Source organism: Ammospiza nelsoni, unplaced genomic scaffold (assembly GCF_027579445.1).
Source record: "Ammospiza nelsoni isolate bAmmNel1 unplaced genomic scaffold, bAmmNel1.pri scaffold_55, whole genome shotgun sequence".
In the NCBI taxonomy this organism is placed as follows: Eukaryota; Metazoa; Chordata; class Aves; order Passeriformes; family Passerellidae; genus Ammospiza; species Ammospiza nelsoni.
The window spans coordinates 1,128,935-1,150,772 of NW_026683193.1; the positions used below are offsets into that span (position 1 = coordinate 1,128,935).

Below are 21,838 nucleotides of genomic sequence, written 5' to 3' on the forward strand. Positions count from 1 at the left end.
TGCTGGTGCAGGCCTGAAGAGAACATGAACTCCAGGAGTGTCTCTCACAAGGGCTGAGCTCACCCAGGATGCCACCTGCAGAGCCAGGATGGAGCTGTGGGACATGGTGGGGTGTCAGTCACTACTGAAAGACAAACAGGACATGGCAGAAGCAGAGGGAGGCCCTCACCAGACCCTTGAGAAATGCCTCACCTTCCCTGTCAGCTGCCTGAGAGGCTGTTTAAGCTTCAATCCCAGATGGCCCCTGATTATAAGGCCAGGGTCACTTTGGAATCTGTGCCTCCTCTCGGGCAGAGAATGACCCAGCAGAGCAGCAGCACAGTGCTTTTGGAACGTGTGAGCCCAGCAGTCTTTGAGTCTTGACCCACAAAGGTCATGTGGGAAGTTGAAACCCATCTTCTCTTGCTTTCTGTTCAGGTGCTTCTAGAGAAAGAGCAGGAGCAGAGTGCTTCATCAGAGATGCCATGCCAGACTCAGGGAGAGCTGTTCCCAGCCCGAGAGCAGGAAGAGCAGCTCAGGCAGCAGGTGGAAGAGCCACAGGAGAATGGCCAGGTGAGCCTGACTGGCCAGGAGACAGAGGGAAGGGCAGGAAGAGGGGCATAAACCAGAGCTCTTGGGACTGGGGAGGCCAGGAGTCCCACAGGCACTGAAAGCACAGGGCCTTGGAATTTGCAGAGATCAGCCCTGGGACAGGAGGTTTGCAATGGAAGCAGATGTGGGGAGGGAAGCAGAAAGAAGTGGCTGAATAAATGTGATTTTGAGGCTGCAAGAGGAAAAAGCTGAGCTTGATGGCAGCTCCCAGTCACTTGCTCTGCATTTGTGTGCACAGAAGATCAAGGCAGAGCCACAAGCAGAGCTGCCCGAAGCTCAGAGTGCCATCATGGATGTGAAGAGAAAGAACAGGGAAGACATGGGAAGAATTCAAGAGGAGAATCTCCATCAGCACAGGAGCCATCAACAAAACCAGGTGAGTGAAAGAGTGGCAGCCACTCCACTCATGAAGTGTCCTTTCCCTTCTCCTTTACAGTCTATCAAAGGACACGTGCAGGCAGAGCTGCAGGACTCTGAGGCTAGCAACAGGGCAAGGGAGAAGAGGCTGGAGGAAGAAATGAAAATTGTCAGAGAGAAACTTAATCGCCTCCCTCAGGCTCTAGAATGAGTGAAAGTGGGATGCAGTCACTGCAGTCACCAAACTGGTGGTTTCTGCCCTTCTTGCCTTTCCACTCAGAGCAGCAGGGAGTGGGGCCATGCCTCTGAGTGCCATCTTGCTCTAGTGTGTATCACAGTCATTCTGAAGGACATTTCCTGGTGTGCTCAATCTCCACTGCTGCTCTGTTCTTCTGGCCTATTCCTGCTGTCCTTGTTCCTTCAAGTGTTTGTACAGTGGAACGTGGTGACCCAGATGGAGGACTGAAACAAGCTGTCTGTATCCCTTGTCAATCTCTTCTTTGCCTTTCCTCACAGTCAACGACTCCTGGCTTAAAGGAACAGGCTGTAGTGTCTGACTGCTTTGTTCTGTTTGACTTGAGGTGCGAGTGTTGACATCTCACCGGGCAGCCTGCAAAGAATTCCAGCCAATGTCTGGCAATGAAGGGCCCCAAGTTTGGAGTGAGGCACAGGAACAGTGCCCACCAGAAGTGCTCCAGGTCCAGCACATCATGGGCTCTGATCCTGCTGCCGCAGCAGCATCATCCCAAGGAAGCCTTTCTGTCGAAGCTCGGAGCTCAAGCTCGGGCAGTTACTTCATCTCCCTGAAAGAGGAGACTGAGAAGAAGCACCTGGAGATGCTGGGTACGTCTGGGGTGTTTCTTGTCTGAGGGACAGTGTGTTGTGGGCAGGTGTCAGCAGAGCTTTACCAAATGCTCCTCCTGAGTTTGGTGTCACAGGGCCATTTAGGACTCCCCAGAGGAAGTGCTGTGCTCCGAGGTAGCGAGAGAGAGCTCTGGGTGTTCCTGCTGCCTCTGAGGGCACCTTGGACTGGCTTGGGTTTGCCTGAGCTTCTCTCTCTGCTAAAGGTTGAAGCAGGGGATGTTCTGGGATCAACAGAAGGCTGTGACCTTGCAAATGATCTAGACAAGTCTTGTGTGCTAGTGCCAAACTGAACAGAATTTTTACTTTCCTAAATTCTCCTTAGACTCCTGACTTCGAACCAGTAATCAGAGCAAAAAACTTCACAGAAATGGACTGGTTTTGGAGTTTTGTCTTTTTGGTTGGGGACTTTTTTTTTTGGGAGTGGGGCCATGTTTTTGTGTTGTTTATTTTTTGTGGAGGCCTTTTTTTTTTTTCTGTGGCGGGTTTTTTTTGTGTTTTGGGTTTTTTCGGTTTATGGTTTGTGGGGCTTTTTTAGTGGAGTTGGTTTTTCTCCATCCTGAAAGCACCCTTCTGCCCCATGTCTTACTGATGGCATTTTTATGACTGCTACTGTTACCACTACTACATCTGCAGTTTATTTTGACAAGAATGCTATCTTTTTGTCAATAAGAACTATTTTGGAAGGACAACAGGTTACAGGACAAATAGAGAGCAAGAGATGTTTTCCATGTGCCCCCAAAGAAAAAAGCGATACTTTTGTAGCAACCTTTATTTAATCTTCTAGTTTTATGCTTATCAAGATGAGTCCAAGAGACGCATCCAAGTGGCATGATCAGATAAAACTGTACTACAGGCATTTCTCAGGAGAGAGCCTCCAGCCCAGCCATGGTATATTCCTCAGATCCATGGCACTTTTCCATACCCGATTCCCACTCTTTCCCATGACTGTTAGAATCCTACCCATTGGCCCAAGCCCTGCTCAGATCAGTCTCCAGGAAAACACATCAAGTCCTTTGTGATTCTGCAGCACAACCCAATGAATCTGCTTCTTGCCTGTAACAGCTGCCAGTGCTGTGCTCTCAGATAAGACCTGGTGGGGCTGAGACCAGAGCCCAGTGGATTCTGTGTCTGCCATCACCTGTTGGGACAAAAAGGGCACTGTTCCACCCCTCGGTGTGGCTGATCTCAAAGCCCATCCTGTCGTGTCCTCAATGGGGGCAACAGCTTGTAAGAGGCTCAGGCTTGCTGTGGCTTCTTCCCACTGCTTGCCAGTGCTCATGCTTGGGCTTTGCCAGCCTTGATGTGCTAGCTGCCCTGCCCCTGAGGGCTGGAGGGACTGCAGAGGCTGCAGCCTTCCTTAGCTGGGAGAGGGGCATCTTTGAGCTCAGCCTGCTCATAAACAGGTCAGGCTCCTGATGCTGAAAGCCCCTTTGGGATCAGTTACAGCATGAGCTGCTCTGGTTTACAAATGGAAATAAATTCCTTTGGCCAACTGCTGAAAGGGTGGGGAAGATATCCTTCTCTCCTGGGAATGCATCTCCCCATGCTTTGTTTCCTGTCAAGAGAACTCTTCAAAGGACTGTACAAAATCAGTCTCTGTGCCAGCCATCTGCACTGCAGGGCTGCCTGTCCTGTTGCTGTTGTGGTTGTGGTTGTTGTTACCCAGCTGACCACAAAGGGCTCAGAGCCCCAGACAGTGGGGCTGCCTTTTGTATCTCCTGGAAGCTGGGATCTCTGCTTTAAAGTCACCATCCCGCATTTTGTTTCCCTCAGAGAGAATGGTGAACCAGGAAAATCCCTTTAGGATATACACCGAAATGGAACACATTGGCAGCGGGTGAGTCCAACCACAGTTACTCCTGCACAGCCATGGCCCAGGTGTTTTTCTGGTGGAATGTCTATCCAGTGTGAAGTCAGGCCAGCTGCAAACATGTTCACACACTGGGGATAAGATGACCCCATCTCTCAGTGCTGCTCAGAATTTGTGAGTGTGCTCAGAAGGCATTGTCAGAGACATCTCCGTGCTGCCAAGGTCTTGCCTGCATCAAGGAACAGGACGTGGAAGATCTCCTTGTGTCTCAAGTGTGGGACAGCTCTGTGTTAATTTCCTTAGCATTTTTGTATGTCTCCAAATCATACTGCCCCATTAATGAGAGAAGAAGAAACTTGCTTGCCTGAAAGAGCAACCTAGCCACTATCAAAGCTGTGTGAGATAACAGTTCCCAAGAACATTTCTTTCCCCTGCTTTGCAGAAGGAAATACTCTGTGGTCAGGATAGGAACCACACAGTTTAGAAAGTGAAACCCAAGAGGAATGACTAAACTCCCTTTAGAAGTTGAATCCCAGTGCTTCAGAAACAGGCCCAGTGCCCATGCACTTGAGAGGAAAATGCATCATCTGCCTATGACAGAGCCCTCCTGCCTCCCGCAGGTTTTTGACACTTCCAGCAGACATCTCCTGTGTGGGCTGGCTTTCACTCTAGGAGCTAAACAGCTTCTCCGTTCTCTGCTTCTGTTTTGTTTCTAGGGGTTTTGGACAAGTGGTCAGAGCACTCAACAATGCCACAGGAGGAGAGGTAAATGTCAACAAGCCCCACAGACTCTGCTGCACATGAGGGCTTTCCCCTCTGGTGTGAGCTGTGGCTGGAGCCCTGGGCAGAGCTGTGCTGAAAAGGCTCAAGAAGCACAGACTGGTGCCAGCCTGCACAATACATTTGGGACTTTGTCCTCCTCAGCTGCCAGAAGGAAGGCACGGAGGCAGCGGCTCTTTTCAGAGAAGGACGTGCTCACTCACTCTCCATTGCTAAAACAAAGGTGGTGCCTTAGAGCACCTCACTGCTCTTTGGGGCTACAGCTTCAGAGTCCTGAATTCTTATTTCTGACTGTCAGCAAATCCATCTGAAAGCTACTGGTAGTTCCTTAGCCACCTGCAGTGCTGCACTTGGGAACTGCACGTAGGGAGAGATCTGCAAGGTGTCCCTAAAAGCCCTAAGCCATGCCCATAGCCCAAGATGTATGCACAGAGTATTAGGGCATGGATTACTTCTTCTGAATCCCAAACAAAGCAGCAGAGAGTGTGGTCAGAGGTTTGTGGGTGATAGCTGAGACACCACTGTTACCAAGTGGACAAGGCAAAACGTCAGTGGCCCCACATGTCCTGTAACTGTCCCCCAAGGGAGCAGAGAAATGGGCTGTTGGAATGTCAGTTCCTAATTACTGCAGTGCCTAATCACAAGGCAGTTTGGCACAGCTCAGCTGTGTCATTGCAAAATCACTTGCTCCATGTGCGTTGTCGTCTCGTGCCACCAACTTCTCGAGTTACTGATTTTTAATGTCATTTTAGGTGGCCATAAAGAAAATACATCTTCAAGGACTGAGAACGAAGGAACTAACTGTTAATGAAATCATGATCATGAAGAAGTGTAGGAGTCCCAGTGTTGTGAATTATTTAGACAGGTGAGAGGTCATGGTCTTATCCCATCAAGGGGCATTTACATACAGCAAACATGAGAGGTTAAAAATCCACTTTGGTCAGTGGCAGAAAGTAGACCTGTTAATTTTTATTTATTCATATTTCTTTACTCATCTCCAATGGATGTGAGGAGAGTGCATCTTGTCTGCATGAGTTTTCCCTGCCACTTGTCGTTTGAAAATTATTCCAAAATTATTGAAACCTGGGTCAGCTGTATCTTACTAAGTCAACACCCTCAGAGTACATTGCCTCCACATTTTTTCGGGATTGATTTTTTAAAGTTTCTTAAATGCTGATGAACCATCCTAAAGTGGATTTCTCTTAGATCGTTGCCCCTCTTTGTCATTGCTGGGCATGCCAGGAAGACTTGGTGCTTATTTCCAGAACCACCATGCCTGACAGGTTTTTACCTGGGCTGTTACTAAACTGCATTTTTCACCTGCTGGCCATCTAAGACATCTCTAAGACATCTCCTTTTTCACTGCTGTGCCTTTCTCCTCCAGACTGCACAGACTGCAGATTGTCTATTCCTTTGATTCTGTCCTAGTCACAAAGGCACCTGGAAACAAGAAACTCGGAAGCAAAACATCAAGGTAGCCATGCATGTTTATTTCCCCGGCCTTGTTTCCTTCTTTCAGCTACCTTCTGGGTGAGGAACTCTGGCTGGTAATGGAGTACATGGATGGAGGCACCCTGAGTGATGTCATCCGCAAGACCTTCCTGTCTGAAGACCACATTGCAGCCATCAGTCGGGAGGTCAGCAATCCCATCTGTGCTTCTGAGGCCTTGGGCAGGATTGTCTGGGAACAGGGGCTCAGAACAGGAGTGATTTCATGTGCCAAGCTTTGTTTCTGTGTGGCTGGTATGCTATGGGCAAGTAAAAGCATCTCAAGTGAAAGGCCTGCCAGTGGCCCTGCACTCACTGTACTCAGTGCCAGTACTCTTATCTCCTACTGTTGTACTCTCGCTCCGCCTCTTGTATTTGCTGTTCCCCATCTTGCCTCGCTAAACTTTTTTCTGTCCTCACTGCATTCCTTGCCTGTTAAAGCAAAGGTGCTGGTGGCAGGATTTGAAACAAACAGCAAAGAAAAAAGTTAGACTCGATTCTCTCAGTCCTTAGCTAAGAAGGATAGAAGTGCAGCCAAAATGCTCTTTGCTTCTGAGCACATCCACTGCAGCAGGAGCCATCCTGGCTGGTTTGCAGGGGAAAGTCTAAAAGAGCAGGTGCTGTTGCTCTTTCCAAAGCTGACATGCCTTTCCTCAGAAAGGTCCTGCTCGACAAGTGTTGGAGCAGCAAGCTCTTCCTCTCAGTGGCACTGTGTTCTGCCATTACTCCCCATTCCCCTGGAGCGGGAATCTTTTAGATTCTTTGTTTCTTTCTCGTGTGATGAAATCACATCACTCATTTTTGCCCTCCTCTTTCTCTTTCCTCTCGCAGTGCCTGCAAGGACTGGATTTTCTTCATTCAAACAATGTGATCCATCGAGATGTGAAGAGTGACAACATCCTTCTCAGAACCGATGGCTCTGTCAAGCTGAGTCAGTAGATTCTTGGTCAGGTGCAGCGTTCCAGGGATGTGGGTGTGGGGCTGCTTGGAGTGACAGCCAGCTCCCCAAAAATGGTGCTGGTGGCAGCGCAGGGACACCCACTGTGAGCTGAGGGCGCAGTTGCCATGTGCACAGAGATAGGACAAGGAACAAGAAGTCAAGAGTAGTGTTATCCTGTGTGTGTCCAGGAAGAGGGAGGGAGCTACAAGTCTAAAGTTTCCAAAGAACAAAAGCCACTGCTGGAGGCAGTGTAAAAAATCGGGGGATTTTTTAAGTTGCCATTGCCAGGAGATTCAACAGCACATTTTCAAACCTCTACTGGGGAATTCTTTTGCTTGCTTTTCCTAATTGCACAGAATTAAAATAAAACCAGTATTTTTCTTTCTCCTCAGCTGATTTTGGCCTCTCTACTCAGCTCAACTCTGAGCAGAGCAGACCGTGCTTGGTAGCCGGGACTCCTTGGTGGATGGCGCCTGAAGTGGCAACAGGTCAACCATATGGCCCCAAAGTGGACATATGGTCTTTTGGAATTGTGGGGATTGAAATGTTAGAAAAAGAACCTCCTTACTGGGACCAAAGTCATGCCTCGGTAAGCAGCAAATACTCACCGATCCCACTGTCTTTCTCACCTCTCCCATTCCCTGCATGCCATTGGACAAAATCCCATTGCCATCTGCTGGAACTACTTCCACCAAGGTCCCCTCTAAAAATGTCCCTGCAACACATCAGCATCTGCTGTAGATTTGGATACATCAGTGGTCGAACTCAAGCCTTACCACATGCAAACAAACTCCATTCTCAGGAAACACTTTCCTTTGGGTTATAAGTGGTTCCAGTTCTTTTGTCTGTGGAGATGGCCCCAGAAAAAGGAAACAAGCATCTTAGAACTTCTGTTATCTTTCCATAAATGAAGGAAGGAAACCCAAACCCAACAAAGTTTCTAAAACTGTAGTCTTTAGAGGGGAACCTAACCCAGTGTGCAGTTTCTTCTCACTGGGAAACATGCCTGCAACCTGGGCATGAGTGTGTAAAGGCCACTGAGTCTCTTCTGCTTCTTGTGCAGTGCTGCTGTACTGCATTTAGTGACCATGTTTTTTCACAGCCCAAGGCACGTTCTCTGTGTCACCAAGCCAGAGCCTGGTGATGTGGAGAGCCTGCCAAAACCTCCCGTTTGTTTCCTGGCACTTTCTGAGATGGGCCTACCACTAATGCATTGACTTGAGTAGCCAAATGAGCAGAGGGTGACCATAGGGATGGCACCTCTCCTTCTTCTGACCATGACAATTTTGTCTTTTGCTGCAAAATGGGAAGCTGCAATTTTCAGACTGCTGAGAGACAGAGCTGCAGGTGGCACCTGTGTGCCCAAGCAAGCATTTCCATCCCAATACACCGCAGCAGGCATCTTAATGTGGCTGTGTTGAAGATGAGTTTGTAAATCTTTATTTCCTTACCTGGGGATTACCTGATGGATTTTCTTTCTTTTCTTCCAATTCCCATTGTTTTCAAGAACAGCACAAAAAGCTTGATGAGTTTTGTTCTAAGGCACGTGTGCTTAAAGGACCAACAAGCAGTGCAGAGATGCCTTTCATGAACTAACCCTTGAAATTAGTTAGTATAGCACAGTCCCTCTTCCATAAAGCCTCTAAAACTGGTATGAATCCTCAGAGAAGTAAACATGCTTTTGCTGATGTAGTTCCCACTAACTAGGTCAGTCAATGAAATCAGCTGCCAAGGCAAGATCTGTGGGATGGTGGAAAAGCTGTGGCCGCATCAGGGTTTGGATTTTTGGTTGGGAAAGGAAAGTCATCTCTGGGTCTCTGTCAGGGCAGTAACTGCCACTGAGGAACAGAGGCTAAACAAAGGGATCTGGGAGAGCCTTAGAGATGTGAAAGCAGCAGGTGGAGCCTCATGGGTTTTTTTCTCCAGGCTCGACGCCTGATAGCCAAAGTAGGGACCCCAAAACTGCAGCATCCCAAGCTCCTCTCAGCTTTGCTGCGTGACTTCCTGAGCTGCTGCCTGCAGAGAGATGAGGAGCAGCGCTGGTCTGCCAAGGAGCTCCTGCAGGTAAAATGTGAAGGGGCTGCAGGTGAAACAGGCTCTGAGGGATGGGCTCCTCCTCCACTCAAGTCCAAGACATCAGATGAGCCCTCTTCTTCCTCACTTCCACTCTTGGGGCTCTTCAAATGAAAATGGTGAGGAATCCTAGACTGGGCTGGGCTGGCAGGGCCCTCTAAAGGTCCTCTGGTGCAAGTGTCCTGCAATGAGCAGGGACATCTTGAAAGAGATCAGGTAGCTCAGAGCCCTTTCCCACCTGACTTGAAATGGTTGCAGGGACGGGGCACCTACAAGCTCTTGGGGCAACCTGTGCCAGGGTGGCACCATGCTCCGAGTAAACAAGTTCTTCCTTAGACCTACTCTGACTTGATCCCCATTTTGTTTAAAAATATTCACCCACATCCTATTGTAATTGGCCTAGTTAAAAAAGATGTCCCCCACGTTCTTCAAAGCCACTCTGAAGTCTTGGAAAGTGGCAATAAAGTCTCCCTGGGGCCTGTTCTTCACAAAGCTGAATAACTCCACCTCTCTCTACATTTCCTGAGAGGAGAGGTGCTCTGTTTTCTGTTTCTGTCACGCTCTTAGTTTTTTAATTTGGTGCTGTGTTCAGTTTTACCTAATGTCAAAAGAATTGAAGTAGAGCAATGCAGGGTACAGAGACATGAAATGGAGGTGCAGGAACCCAAGGAAGCCAGTCCCAGCTGAGCAGTCAGAGATTTGGCTGTGGGCAGGAGGGGCTGTGGGGGTTCACTCTGAGCCTCTGAGGGGCCCTGGTTTGTGCCCCCCAGCCCACCCTTAGAGGTTTCTGCCACAAACAGAGACAGCCAGGAGGGACTTGTCCCAGCCCCATCTGCTGCCTGGCACCCTCAAGCAGACGGGAACTGTGCCAGGGTTGCTGCCAGGTTGTGTGGCAGAGTGGGAACTGCAGGGCCCAGTGCCCCTGGGCTGGCCCTGCTGGGAAGGAAGGTGCCGACCAGCACACAAGGAGCAGGGCATGGAAAGGTAGACACTGCTCTGTCTCCCTGCGGAAATCAGCACAGTGCCTGTCTTACAAAGAGAGGGACCAATGAGAGGCTTTGGAGTTTCCTGAAAAGAAGAAACTCCAAGGACAGAAAGCACCATTTCTAGAGCACTGGCAGGGCTAAAATCTCAGCAAGATGAAGACACCTGTATCAATGGGTGAGTGAGATTCTGGGCCAGGTTTGCCTGTGATGGCAAAATCCTGCACATAAAGATGGAGGTGTAGACGGTCCCATTGTTCCTCTTCCTGCATCCTTCTAGGGGCAGGAGCAATCCTGTGAAGCACTGAGCTTGGAAAGTCATGGTTCATTGTATTTTGTTGATTTGGTTTTTTTCCCTTTGGGCAGCATCCATTTGTAAGATATGCTGAGCCTGCGTCCAGCCTGGTGCCACTGATTGTTGCAGTGAAGAGGAAGGAGACAAAAATGTGACAATCACATCAGGACCATTTATTTATTCCTTAACAGGTTTAGAGTAGGATTGTAGGTTAGGACTAGGATTAGGATAAGATTAAGGATTAGGATAAGAATAAGGATAAGGATAAGGATAAGGATAAGGATAAGGATAAGGATAAGGATAAGGATAAGGATAAGGATAAGGATAAGGATAAGCATAGGCATAAGGATAAGGATAAGCATAGGCATAAGGATAAACATAAGGATAAACATATGGATAAGGATAAGGATAAGCATAGGCATAAGGATAAGGATAAGCATAGGCATAACGATAAACATAACGATAAACATATGGATAAGGATAAGGATAAGGACAAGGATAAGGATAAGGATAAAGATAAGGATAAGGATAAGGATAAGGATAAGGACAAGGACAAGGACAAAGATAAGGATAAGGATAAGGATAAGGATAAGGATAAGGATAAGGATAAGGATAAGGATAAGGATAAGGATTAGGGTTAAGGTAAGGGTTAGGGTTAGAGTAGGATTGTCTAATAGGACTGCAGAATAGGATTAAAAATCAATAAAGTTTCTGAAACCACAACTCACCTTGAAGATCCCCTTCCTTCTCACTCTGCGAATGAACTCCAGAATTCCATCTGAATTGTCTGTTGTTTCTTAAAGGAGGAAAGTGAAACGGTGTCTTTGGTATGGTGTCAAAGTGGGGAAGGATCTTCTTCAGTCATCCTCTCCAGACCAGACTGCCTTTGGAATATGGCCCACTGGTCAGTTTTTGGCCATCTTTGGTACTTCTATTTGAGGCAGAAAGGACAATGGCATTTGCAGGCAAAAGCAAAGGAAGAATGGGGCAGCCCAAACATCTTATGCAGATGCAGGCCTTCAGCTGTGACTGGAGAGCATTGGAGCTCCTGCCACTTGGACTTGGATCCCTAAATGCAATAATCTCTTTGGCTGGAGGAAAGCCTTGATCAAGTGAGAAAGCAGAAAGATCAGAGAGGGTGCTCGGGAAGGTCTCCTGTGGTGCAGAGCTGTCAGCGCCTGTGAGGTGAGAGCGGGCCCGGCCTTGCCCGGGCTGGAGCCCCAGCTGAGCCGCGGCCGAGACAGGGTGGAAAGAGGCCCTTGGAGCTGCAAGAGGCAGCAGCCGGGCCCTGGGTGCCTCTTCCTGGGAGCAGGCGAATCCTCTGCCCTCAGAGCCCAGGTGGCAGCTGGCTGCTGCCAAGGGGAAGCGCAGCCGTGCTGGGCACAGCCCAGCCTGGAGGCATTGGCCATCTGCAGTGTGCCCAGGAGCAGAGAAAGGCCAAGGGCAGCCAAGGGCCACTGGGCTGGCGGAGGATTCCTCCTCTTCTGCTGGCTGCCCTGCAACTCCTGGCAAAGGCCAGCAGTGTGTGCAGCACTCTGGGCACCAGGGCAGGGAGCCGGGCTGCTCGGCAGGCTGGAGCACAGGGCAGCCTCCTTCAGGCCCGGCACTTGTGCCAGGGGAAGCGAGACCAGCATGAGGCAGGGACAGCTTGGCAGGGCCCATCTGCAGGAGCCAGCGCCTCACGCAGCTCTGGGAGGAAGCGCCTGCAACCCTGCAGTTCTGCACTGAGCCAGAGCAAAGGTGTGACATGCAGAGTGTTTGGCAGAAATATGCAGGCCCACCAGGCCAGCCTGCTTTGTGCTCTCTGGCGCACAGCAAGGGCTGTGCAATGCAGCTCTGAGCTCCTGGGAGAGAGGCACATCAGGGATTTGCCTGAGGCTTGTGCTTGAGGAGTGAACTGATTTGGCAGGGGGCAGAAGGGTTTCAGTAGGCAATTTGTGTTTTCTTCATTAATTTCTGAAAGAAAGTCATAATGTGCTGCACTCAGGTAGGGTTATTAGAAAAGAAAGGCCTTATAAAATCAGGCCTTCCTATTGCTATGTTTGCTCAGTTATCCCATCATAAAAAAACCCCAAACAATATTAAAAGTAGTAGCAATTTTAATTTATTATTTAAAATAAAAAAAATTAAAAATTGGTTATATTATATTTGATTAAAATAAGGGAGAATTTGGTTCCAATAATAGCACATAAGCAAAAGATAACCACGGAGTGTGGAGTGCAGGGCTCTGGGACCCTTGCCAAATCACGTACGAGCTTGCCAAGTGAAGATTCTTCCTTATATGCCATCTGTCAATGCCATCTCCTCCCATTTTCGATTCAGCACACTTCTACCTCCGTCCTCATTATCATCTTTACCACGCATGTGCCACCACTCGGTTTGGTGGTCGCACAAGTCTTTGGGGGTCATCTGAGGAAGATTTTGTAGTCTTCCTCTTTGTCCTTTAATTCAGCTTTGCGTTACACATGCCCACCAAGCCAATACAATGTAAGCCAAAACTAACAAAATTACTGCATTTAGGCATCAAGGCAATAAATCCCTTATAATTAGCATTTTCCTGGGACACAACCAGAGTGTCCCTTCTTTGTTAGTTTTTAGCAACCATTATCTCTTGCTTTCCTCCTGTTCCTGAACATCTGCGGGGAGGGGGGGGAAGGTAGAGCCCCGCCTCTCCCTTTTTCTTTGGCATTACAACTTTTTACTGTTTTAATATTTCTAAATATTAATTACTGTATCAATATTGATTCTTGTTTCAATTTTTATCAGCATGAATCATACCTATTTACCACACTATGGTAAATTCCCAACTGTCCTGTTGCATCTTCTACATGCAGCCAGCTAACTTCCCATGGGAATAGTCCTGAGTGCAGTTAGCACAACAAGCTATTGTGCTGACAAAACTGTTTGCATCTGTAATAAACAAGAAACCTGTCCATGAGCGTGCACGAAAAAAAATGTAATCACCTGAGTAAGAGTGAGTCTTAGAAAGTGTGAGTCTTAGCATGTACACACTAATACACCTTCTAAGCAATAAATTGTGTGGCAAGGAAACTACCAGCCAGTTGGAGTTGAACACGAGGTCTGTGAAAACAGTATAAAAATGAGTTATTTGACTAAAGAATTGGCTTTCCCTGCATGAAGAAACTGAGTCCTGGCTGCTTTATTGACACAGCAATGTGGCTTCACTCAGCAAGAGCACTTGCAGGGTGTATTGATGAAACACTTGTGTTTGATTCCCAGAATAGGATGGAGAGGCATTAAGTCCAACAAACAGGGCATAGTCTTTTCAATTCCTTTAGCTTTAACAGGAGTGCTGAACCACGTATTCCCCCACTGCAGTGCTTACTGTGTGCAAGTGGCTATCTTGGCCTTGAGAATAAGGAGAGTGGTCCTGCTAAGAAGGTAGCTGGAATGCATTCAGGGGGAAGAAAGTGTTTTTAGGAGGCTCTTGACCACCAAAGGAGAATTTGAGGAATGGGAATATTTCCCAAAGGACTGTGTCAGGAACTGGAGTTGTGTCCCAGGCCCTGCCATATTTGATCCATGTTTGAGCAGGTTGACAAGACAATGAAGAAAAGTGTCTTGTTTAAGAGCTGGGACCTTGAGCCTTGAAAGAGAAACAATGGATTGGTCAATGGGCGGCAGTCAAGCTTTGAAAGGAGAGCAATGCACAATAGAGCCCTTGGTGGCAGGGAGTCATGGAGTCATCCTGAGCCATCATCTCACACGCCAGGCATGTGTGAGCTGATGCTGTAACTGGGGAAATTCCGCTCCTGAGCAGGAGATACAAGACCTAGTTCTGGGCTGGAGATTTGAGAAGGACGAGATGCATAGCGTTTTGATCAAGGGGATGTCCTGCAAGTGCACTGCCTACCTGCCCCTGCTGCTGAGCACCAAGCTCCAACTCCTTCTCCAGTTGATTTTTGGGAATCCAGAGGTCAGTATGTATTATATGCTATTGCAAGTAATGGAATGAATTTGCTTTGCAAGCCCAGTTTTGTCCTGGGTTATTTTGTGCATGGGTCACCTGAACCTGTGACAATGACCAGCAGGGATCTACAGGGCACTCCTACTCTGATGTCAATAAATTCTGAGAAGTGATTGAAATATGTCAATAAATTGGAGGTAATGTTTAGCCTGTGAGTTTCAGCAAAGTATTGAATATGTCTTAGTTCCATGGATACAAACTACTAGGTGAGATTGCTGGGTGTGCTTGACTTAGGGAAGTTACTCCCTGTGCACCCAGCAATGAAATCAAGTAATGCCTCCTTTCTAACCCTGAGCTGGCAGCAGGGATCAGGCCCTGCTTGGTCACTTTCATTTTGACAACTTCTGTTAGCAGGGAAGAAAGGTCCAAATGAAACCTTCTCCAGCTGTTTTCCTCTGGTTGATCTTTTTAGGCACCAAAGCTCTGTGCCACGGGGGGCCTGGGTGTGTGCAGAGCAATGCAGCCCCCACAAAGCCCTTGGTTTCCCCACAAGTTGCCAGGTTGACTGCTTCCAAAGGGCAAGAAAGGCAGAGATGTACATCCACAGGAGTCCTGGCCATGTCCAATAAAGGTGCAAATATGTGGGGAGATTTGTTAGCAATGATTTCAGCTGTTATGCCAACCCAGTGCCTTCTTTCTTGCTTCTGTGCATTATAGGTGAGTAATGTAATAGTTGGCTCTCACAATTAAGAGATAGATATTATGTGGATAAATATTCTGTTCAAATGTAAAGTGCTGCTATTGTAATATGTCCTCTCATAGTCCTCTTTCTTTTCCCCCTTGTAATAGCCTTGGTAGTCAGGGCAGTTGGGGAGGGCTGGTTTGTGACCAGCAGGCGGGGTGTAACAACACCTGACCTCCAATCAAGATGCAAGAAAGTAATCTCCACCACTGAACGGCAGAGAAAGAGTTGACTGAAAAAACATTGGGAGGGGTTAAGGGTATGAAAAGCAGAGCATCCCTTTTGGAGATGAGCATGTGGCTGCTAATCATGGAGACTTTCCAGTGCTCCAATCTTTCCTTATACAGCCTTTTCTTAAGGTTTAATAAACCTTTAAAAAGTTAAAAGGAGGGTAATTTCTCAGATGGGCAATGCTTTGGGCCATTTTCTTGGGCTCGTTTCCTTTGCTTGGGTGCCATCTGAGTGCTCAGTTGGGGTACAGGCTGTAGGTGCTTTGTGCACTCCTGGAGTTGCTGTTGGATCCCTTGAAAGACAGGGTTTGGCCCGCAAGGGGAATTTGTGCTGCTTTGTGACAGAGGAGAACTTCCCAGGCTATTTTGTGTTTCCTGTAGGGAAGGTTGGTTATTGCTTGGCATAAATTTACAGACCAACATGGAGCGTTTGCTTTGTGATGTCAGGGCATGTTTGCCACCTTGTCGTAGCAACATCAGAAGGTTACCCTGGTGCATGGAAGGCCTGAGTGTCAGAGCAGTCCTAGCACTTGCTCAGTTCAGGAGAATCCTCCTGATTGAGGAAATTGTCAGTGGGCTGTTGCACACCGACAGGAGCCTTGCTTTTTCCAGTGTGTGAGCACAGCCTGCAAACTTGCAGGACAGTGTTAAAATGATTGAGGGAATTGCTCCTTTGCTTTTCACTGCCTATGGAATTACCTATGGTGCCTATTTTGTAGCATATTTCACACGTAAGTAGATGTTTCCCCTCTGCTTAGGTTAGGGTGTATCCTAACCTGGCTTTTGTATGTCTTCCTTCTCTTTCTTAGTGACTGAGTTTCTGGTTTTGAAACAGAAAGAGCATTAGGATACCACTGTTTTGGTAAAGCTCCTGTCAAGGCGTTCATCTTAAAAATGGGTGTCTGCAGCCACAGGGGCAGCATTTGCAGGGGAACCTGCAGGGCTTCCGATGGCTCCATGGGAGAGTCTGTGGCAGCAGAGTCTGTCATTTCCTCAGTTTGCTGGGACAAGCAAGACATCTTTGAAAATGCAGACTGGCAGACCTTCAGGAAAGGCTGAATAGTTGGACTAGGACTACTGTTGTAATGTAGCTTAGGATTTTGCGCTCTGCTAGTGTAAGGAAGGCTACTGCGATTAAGTTTGGGAGGGCATAGGAGTGGGCTATGATGAGGTTAATAATGAGGGTGGTTTGGGTTAAGCTAGGAAGAGGATCGGAACCTCTGAGTTAAAGGACTGAAGTCTTTTGCATTTTCCAAGCTCTGCCACGCTAGCTGGTCCTTTTCTTGGACGTGGTGGGGTGTAATAGCCTTTTGTAATTTAGTTGTTTTCATTACTTAAGGCGAAGGCTTGCTTGTGGTATTGGCCTCACTTTTCCTATCCTTTCGTACTGGGAAGAGTTCATCATAGATAGAAACCGACCTGGATTGCGCCAGAACTCAGATCACGTAGGACTGTTAATCGTTGAACAAACAAACCCTTAGTAGCAGCTGCACCACTACGATGTCCTGATCCAACATCGAGGTCGTAAACCTCCTCGTCGATACAGACTCTCGGAGGACATTGTGCTGTTATCCCCGGGGTAGCTTGGTCCATCGATCAATTGTATTGGGTCTGGATGCTATTAGCATGTTGAGGGGTTGCTCTTAGTCTAGAGGTGTGATCTAATTTTTGGAGGTTTTGTTTTGCTCCAAGGTCGCCTCAACCGAAAAACGCAGACCAGAAGCTTATGTGTCAGTGAAGCCAGTAGGTGAGTATGTGTTTTAAGGTGGTTGCTGGTTTTGAAATTCCACAGGGTCTTCTTGTCTTACAGGTTTATCCCTGCTTTTGTACAGGGAGATCAATTTCACTGATTACTGGTAAGAGACAGTTAAGACCTCGTTTAGCCATTCATACTAGTCTCGATTTGTGGGACAATTGATTCCACTACCTTTGCACGGTAAGGATACCACGGCCGTTGAACGTGAGTCACCGGACAGGCATCACCTTCAAAACTTGTTTTGCATTTGCTGAAGGCTATGCTTTTGGTAAACAGTCGGGCCTTGATGGGTTTGCCTAGTTCCTTTTACAGGTTTTAATCTTTCTTAATGGACGCTCCTCTGTCAGGTTAACAAGATACTTAATACTGTGCTTGTTTGATTTGACGTATATTGGTGGTTTGTTCATAATGTACAGATGTAAGCTTGTGTCATAGAGGGAGGACCCTGGTTACTCATTCTAGCACTATTTCTCCTATTTGAATATAGGTTAGCCTGTTAATGGGGAGGGAGTCATAAGGTTCTTATATTTTTGTAATGTAGAGCTTTAACGCACTCTTTGTTGATGGCTGCTTGAGGGCCCACAATGCAGTTGGAAAACCCAGTATTTATCTGCTCAGAGAGATTGTATTCTTTTTTAAAGGAGCTGTACCTCCTTTAAATGGCCCTTAATTCGCTTCATTAGGGTTTGTAGGTTTTCCTTGGAGAAGAATTAAGAGTCAACTTAGATTCGTTTCACAGGCAACTAGCTATCACCCAGCTCAATTGGCTTTTCACCTCTACTGACAAGTCATCCCACTCTTTTGCCACAGAGACGGGTTCGCTCAATAATAGCTGCTCGTAAGTAGCTCACTTGGGTTTCGGGGTAGCAAACTTAAATTCATTTTGTATTATTTTTCTTGCTAGACCATGATGCAAAAGGTACAAGGGTTGATCTTTGCTGTTTATAGCTTAGTTTTCATTATTATTTCATCTTTCCCTTACGGTACGTGGTCTCTATCGCGCCAATGGTGTCTTTTCTATCACCTATACTGGGAATAGTGAATGCTTTAGTTGGGTGCGGGGGAGTAGCTTTGTTATTCCAGATCATGTCAATTGGGCTAGAGTTTGGCATCAAGACAATCTGGTGTTAGCAGACATTTTTCAGGTGTAAGTTCAATGCTTTTGCTGAAGCTACGTCTTGGTAGCCTAAGTGCACCTTCTGGTACACTGACCTTGTTACAACTTACATCATCTTTGGCTAAGTAGCTTATCAGTTCATTGGGGGGGGCGCCTGCGAGGAGGGTGACGGGCAGTATGTAGGTGCCCCAGGGCCAGCTTAAAGAGGGCTCCATTGTCCCACTCTACTGCTAAATCCACCTTCCAGGGGTTATTTCATACCCCTTTGCCGCTATGTTCTAACATAGAAAATGTAACACATTGCTACCTTTCCATAGGCTATACCTTGACCTGTCTTGTTAGCGTGGTGGGGCTATTGAACTCACTGTTGAGCTTTCAGGGGAGGTGGGCTGGTGACAGCAGTATGTAGGCTGTTTTGGCAAGGAATGGTCAGACATATCGTGGATCATTGATTACAGAACAGGCTCCTCTAGGTGGCTTTGGGGCACCGCCAAGTCCTTAGAGTTTTACGCGTTGGTGCTTAAAGCATCAGGAGGATGCTTTAGTAGGTGTAAGCATCAAGATTTAGGGCCAGGCATAGTGGGGTATCTAATCCCAGTTTGGGCCCTGGCTTTCGTGGAGTTCAATTAATCGTTGTTCTAAGATCTTCTTTGATGGGGAGGCCTTTTTGGCATCTTGGGCTTGTGACAACTCAGTTGCTTTTTAACCTTTGCTACTTGGATAGCATGTGACCACTCTTTATGCCGTTATAAAGTTAATTTGGGTCTCCTGTATGACTGCGGTGGCTGGCCCAGGATTTACCAACCCTGGATATGCTATGGCTAAGTCAAGTTTACACTCATTGCATAATATTAACTACTGCTGATTACCCGTGGGGGTGAGGCAATTGCAAGGTATCTTGGGCTACGGTTGTGGTGAGCCTGATGCCCGCTCCTATCTCCCTGATTGAGGTGTTCAGGGCATCTACACTGGAGCGCGGATACTTGCATGTATATACCTAGCAAAAACTAACAGTAAGGTTAGGACTAAGTCTTTTGTCCTTGGGTGCGTGTGGCAGCCATCTTGACATCTTCAGTGTCATGCTTTCTATAAGCTACAAGGACGTGAAATTTGGTGGGTAGCTGGTTGATGGTTTTTCATCATGACTTGTGGTTTGTTTCGGTTTTTGGAGAGGGGCTAGCTTTGGGAATAATATTATGTTTGTTTGGGGGTGGTTAGGGGAGTGTTGATGGTGGCTGGTTATTATTTTTGACAGTAGGGAATATAGAGGAAAGTTAATTGAAAGTGTATTGATGGTAAGTAGTTTGGACAATGTAGGGATATGTGGCTTAGTTATTTGAAAAAAAAAAGTCTAGATAAAAAAACAGATGCATAAAACGGAATTTAAATGTTAATTCCTAGTGAATGATAAAATAATTACTATGTCTGGCAACCATTACACTATCTGTTGTCTAGAGGTAGGTAGCGCGCCCTCCATGAATGGGGTCAAAGTGCATCAGTGCCAAGTTTGCGACAACCTTATCCGTTAGATCATGACATTCTGGGTGTTAGGGGATTCATATGCTTGGCAGTCATGTCATGGACATGTCAAGAGGAAGATAACACCTGCTCTGCACTTGAGGGGCTTATTGAAGAGACGCTAAAAGAAAACAAGTGCAAGAGGTCGGGATGCCGAGGTAATGAAGTTAGGGAGGAGTATTCAACCGACCACTTGTATCTGTGAAGGGCAATGAGGAAGGAATGAAGCAAGTTATGATCCTGAAGTTACAACCAATAGCGCAAAAGAGCAAGTATAGGAGAGGTATGTGCTTGACGGCAATAAACTAAAGCACATATGATGTTGATAGCTCAGTTCTCGTGAGAAATGCGATCAAAAGATAACCATGTCTGGCTTGGGAGTGCTTGAAGGCTTTTGGCTGAGAATATTACCTAGGAGGTGGGCGAATCCTGTAGACTAGGGGAATTCAAAGGTGTACTGGGACATTCCTCGTTCTCTAGGTTGGGTGTTGCGTACATTAGGTAAGATCCTGGGTCTTTGGGTGACACTTGCGGCTTGGACTTGGGTAGAAATACTTGGGTTGTATGGTACCTGAAGCAAGAATGTGCCTGGTAGGTAGGCTGGACGAATACCATCCGTTTGGGTTTTTGGTGGAAGAGCTTGACGTGTAATGTGGATTATCCTACATTTCATGAACTGTCTGATGGGGCAGAGAGTGCGATGCATTATTATACATACCCTGAAAGCAAGAAGAAAACGTGCTGGGTAGGGGGGGAAGGGGGGGGGGGGGGTAAGGGGATGGGGGAGGGAATGAAGGACGTATTTAGGTGTTCTTATAGTTAAATTTTGTAATGACTGCTTTTCAGGCCGTAAATCTCAGAGAGAGGCCAAGTGGGAATTTATGATAGAATCTGTTCTGTTTTTCGGGCTGAGTTTTGTTCTAGGGGGGTTGGCGGTTGCATTAACCTGTCTCCTTACTATGGGGTGTTGGGGCTGGTCGTAGCAGCGGTTGCAAGGTGCAGATGACTAGTGAGTTTGGGGGTCCCTTTTGTTTCTTTGGTACTTGTTATGGTTTATTTAGGGGGAATGTTGGTAGTGTTTGTGTATTCAGTGTCGCTGGCAGCGGATCCTTATCCGGAGGCTTGGGGTAGCTGGGGTGTTGTTGGTTATGGTTTTGGGATGGGGTTGGTTGTCATGGTGGAGCTTGTTATAGGGGGTGTGTTGGGGTTGTTGATGGACGAGGGGATGGTGAATAGTGGGGATTTGTTGTCGGTCCGGTTGGATTTCAGTGGGGTAGCTGTGTTGTATTCAGAGGGGGTGGGATTGCTTTTGATTGGGGGGTGAAGGTTGTTGTTGACTTTGTTTAGGATGTTGGAGCTTGTGCAGGGGTTGTCTCGGGGGGCGATTCGAGCTCTTTAGCAGTAGGGTCAGGAAGTAGTTTAGTGAAAAATGCCAGGTTTGGGAATTGGAGCAGAGGGTTTGAGTCCTTTCTTCCTGAGGTGTGTGGTGGGGTAACTCTAAAGAAGGGGTTTAGTCTTCAATCTTTGGCTTACAAGACCAATGTTTTTATAAACTATTAGAGTTAATTAAAGTTTAAGTAGCTTGTTTTCTAGGGCGGCCGCAAGGGGGAACAGAACTAGAATGATTGTGAAGTATGTGAATGAGGCTAGTTGGCCGTTGATGATGAAGGGGTGTTCTACTGGCTGGCTGCGTACTCAGGTTAGGATGAGGACATTGGCGACTAGGGTTCGGAATAGGGTTTGTGATAGGGGACGGAAGGGTATTGATCATAGTTTTGATGTATGTAGTAGTGGGGTGAGGAACAGGATGAGGATTGAGGCAGCTAGAGCTACTACGCCTCCTAGTTTGTTTGGGATGGATCGGAGGATGGCGTAAGCAAATAGGAAAGATCACTCGGGTTTGATGTGAGGAGGGGTGACTAGTGGGTTGGCTGGGGTGAAGTTTTCTGGGTCACCTAGGAGGCTGAGGGAGAATAGGGCTAGTGAGACAAGTAGGGAGAGCATTAGTACGAATCCTAGAATGTCTTTGATGGTGTAGTATGGGTGGAAGGGGATCTTGTCACAGTCTGAGGGAATGCCTAGCAGGTTGTTTGAGCCTGTTTTGTGGAGGAAGGTGAGATGGACAAGAGTAAGGCCTACGATGACGAAGGCAAGGAGGAAGTGGAGAGAAAGAATCGGGTCAGTGCAGGGTTGTCAACAGAGAACCCGCCTCAGGCTCACTTGACTAGTGTTTGCCCGATGTAAGGGATGGCAGAGAATAGGTTTGTGATTACTGCAGCTCCTAAGAATGATATTTGGCCTCACGGTAGGACATATCCTACAAAAGCAGTTGCTATGAGGGTTAGGAGGAGGATGACTCCAATGTT

The 21,838-nt window shown here is 47.3% G+C and overlaps 1 protein-coding gene and 1 pseudogene across 1 annotated transcript; one reads left to right on the forward strand and one right to left on the reverse strand.

The window, feature by feature from the left end:
* The first annotated feature begins 1,658 nt into the window (after nucleotides 1-1,658).
* Nucleotides 1,659-10,336, forward strand: LOC132087220 (serine/threonine-protein kinase PAK 3-like). Its single transcript, XM_059493231.1, has 9 exons — nucleotides 1,659-1,791; nucleotides 3,586-3,649; nucleotides 4,339-4,387; nucleotides 5,155-5,267; nucleotides 5,922-6,039; nucleotides 6,722-6,821; nucleotides 7,223-7,419; nucleotides 8,757-8,894; nucleotides 10,253-10,336. Exons 1-9 carry the CDS (start codon nucleotides 1,659-1,661, stop codon nucleotides 10,334-10,336), a joined length of 996 nt encoding a protein of 331 aa, XP_059349214.1.
* Nucleotides 10,337-21,211: 10,875 nt separating this feature from the next.
* LOC132087251 (cytochrome b-like) lies at nucleotides 21,212-21,838 on the reverse strand (annotated as a pseudogene).

What these genes read in the sequence shown, in the direction of transcription:
- LOC132087220 (XM_059493231.1), top strand. Translation starts at nt 1,659, where the DNA reads ATGGGCTCTGATCCTGCTGCCGCAGCAGCATCATCCCAAGGAAGCCTT. An exon ending in CGATGGCTCTGTCAAGCTGA is followed by an intron (nt 6,822 to 7,222) that starts GTCAGTAGATTC and finishes CTTTCTCCTCAG; the next exon opens with CTGATTTTGGCCTCTCTACT. An exon ending in CTGCCAAGGAGCTCCTGCAG is followed by an intron (nt 8,895 to 10,252) that starts GTAAAATGTGAA and finishes CCCTTTGGGCAG; the next exon opens with CATCCATTTGTAAGATATGC.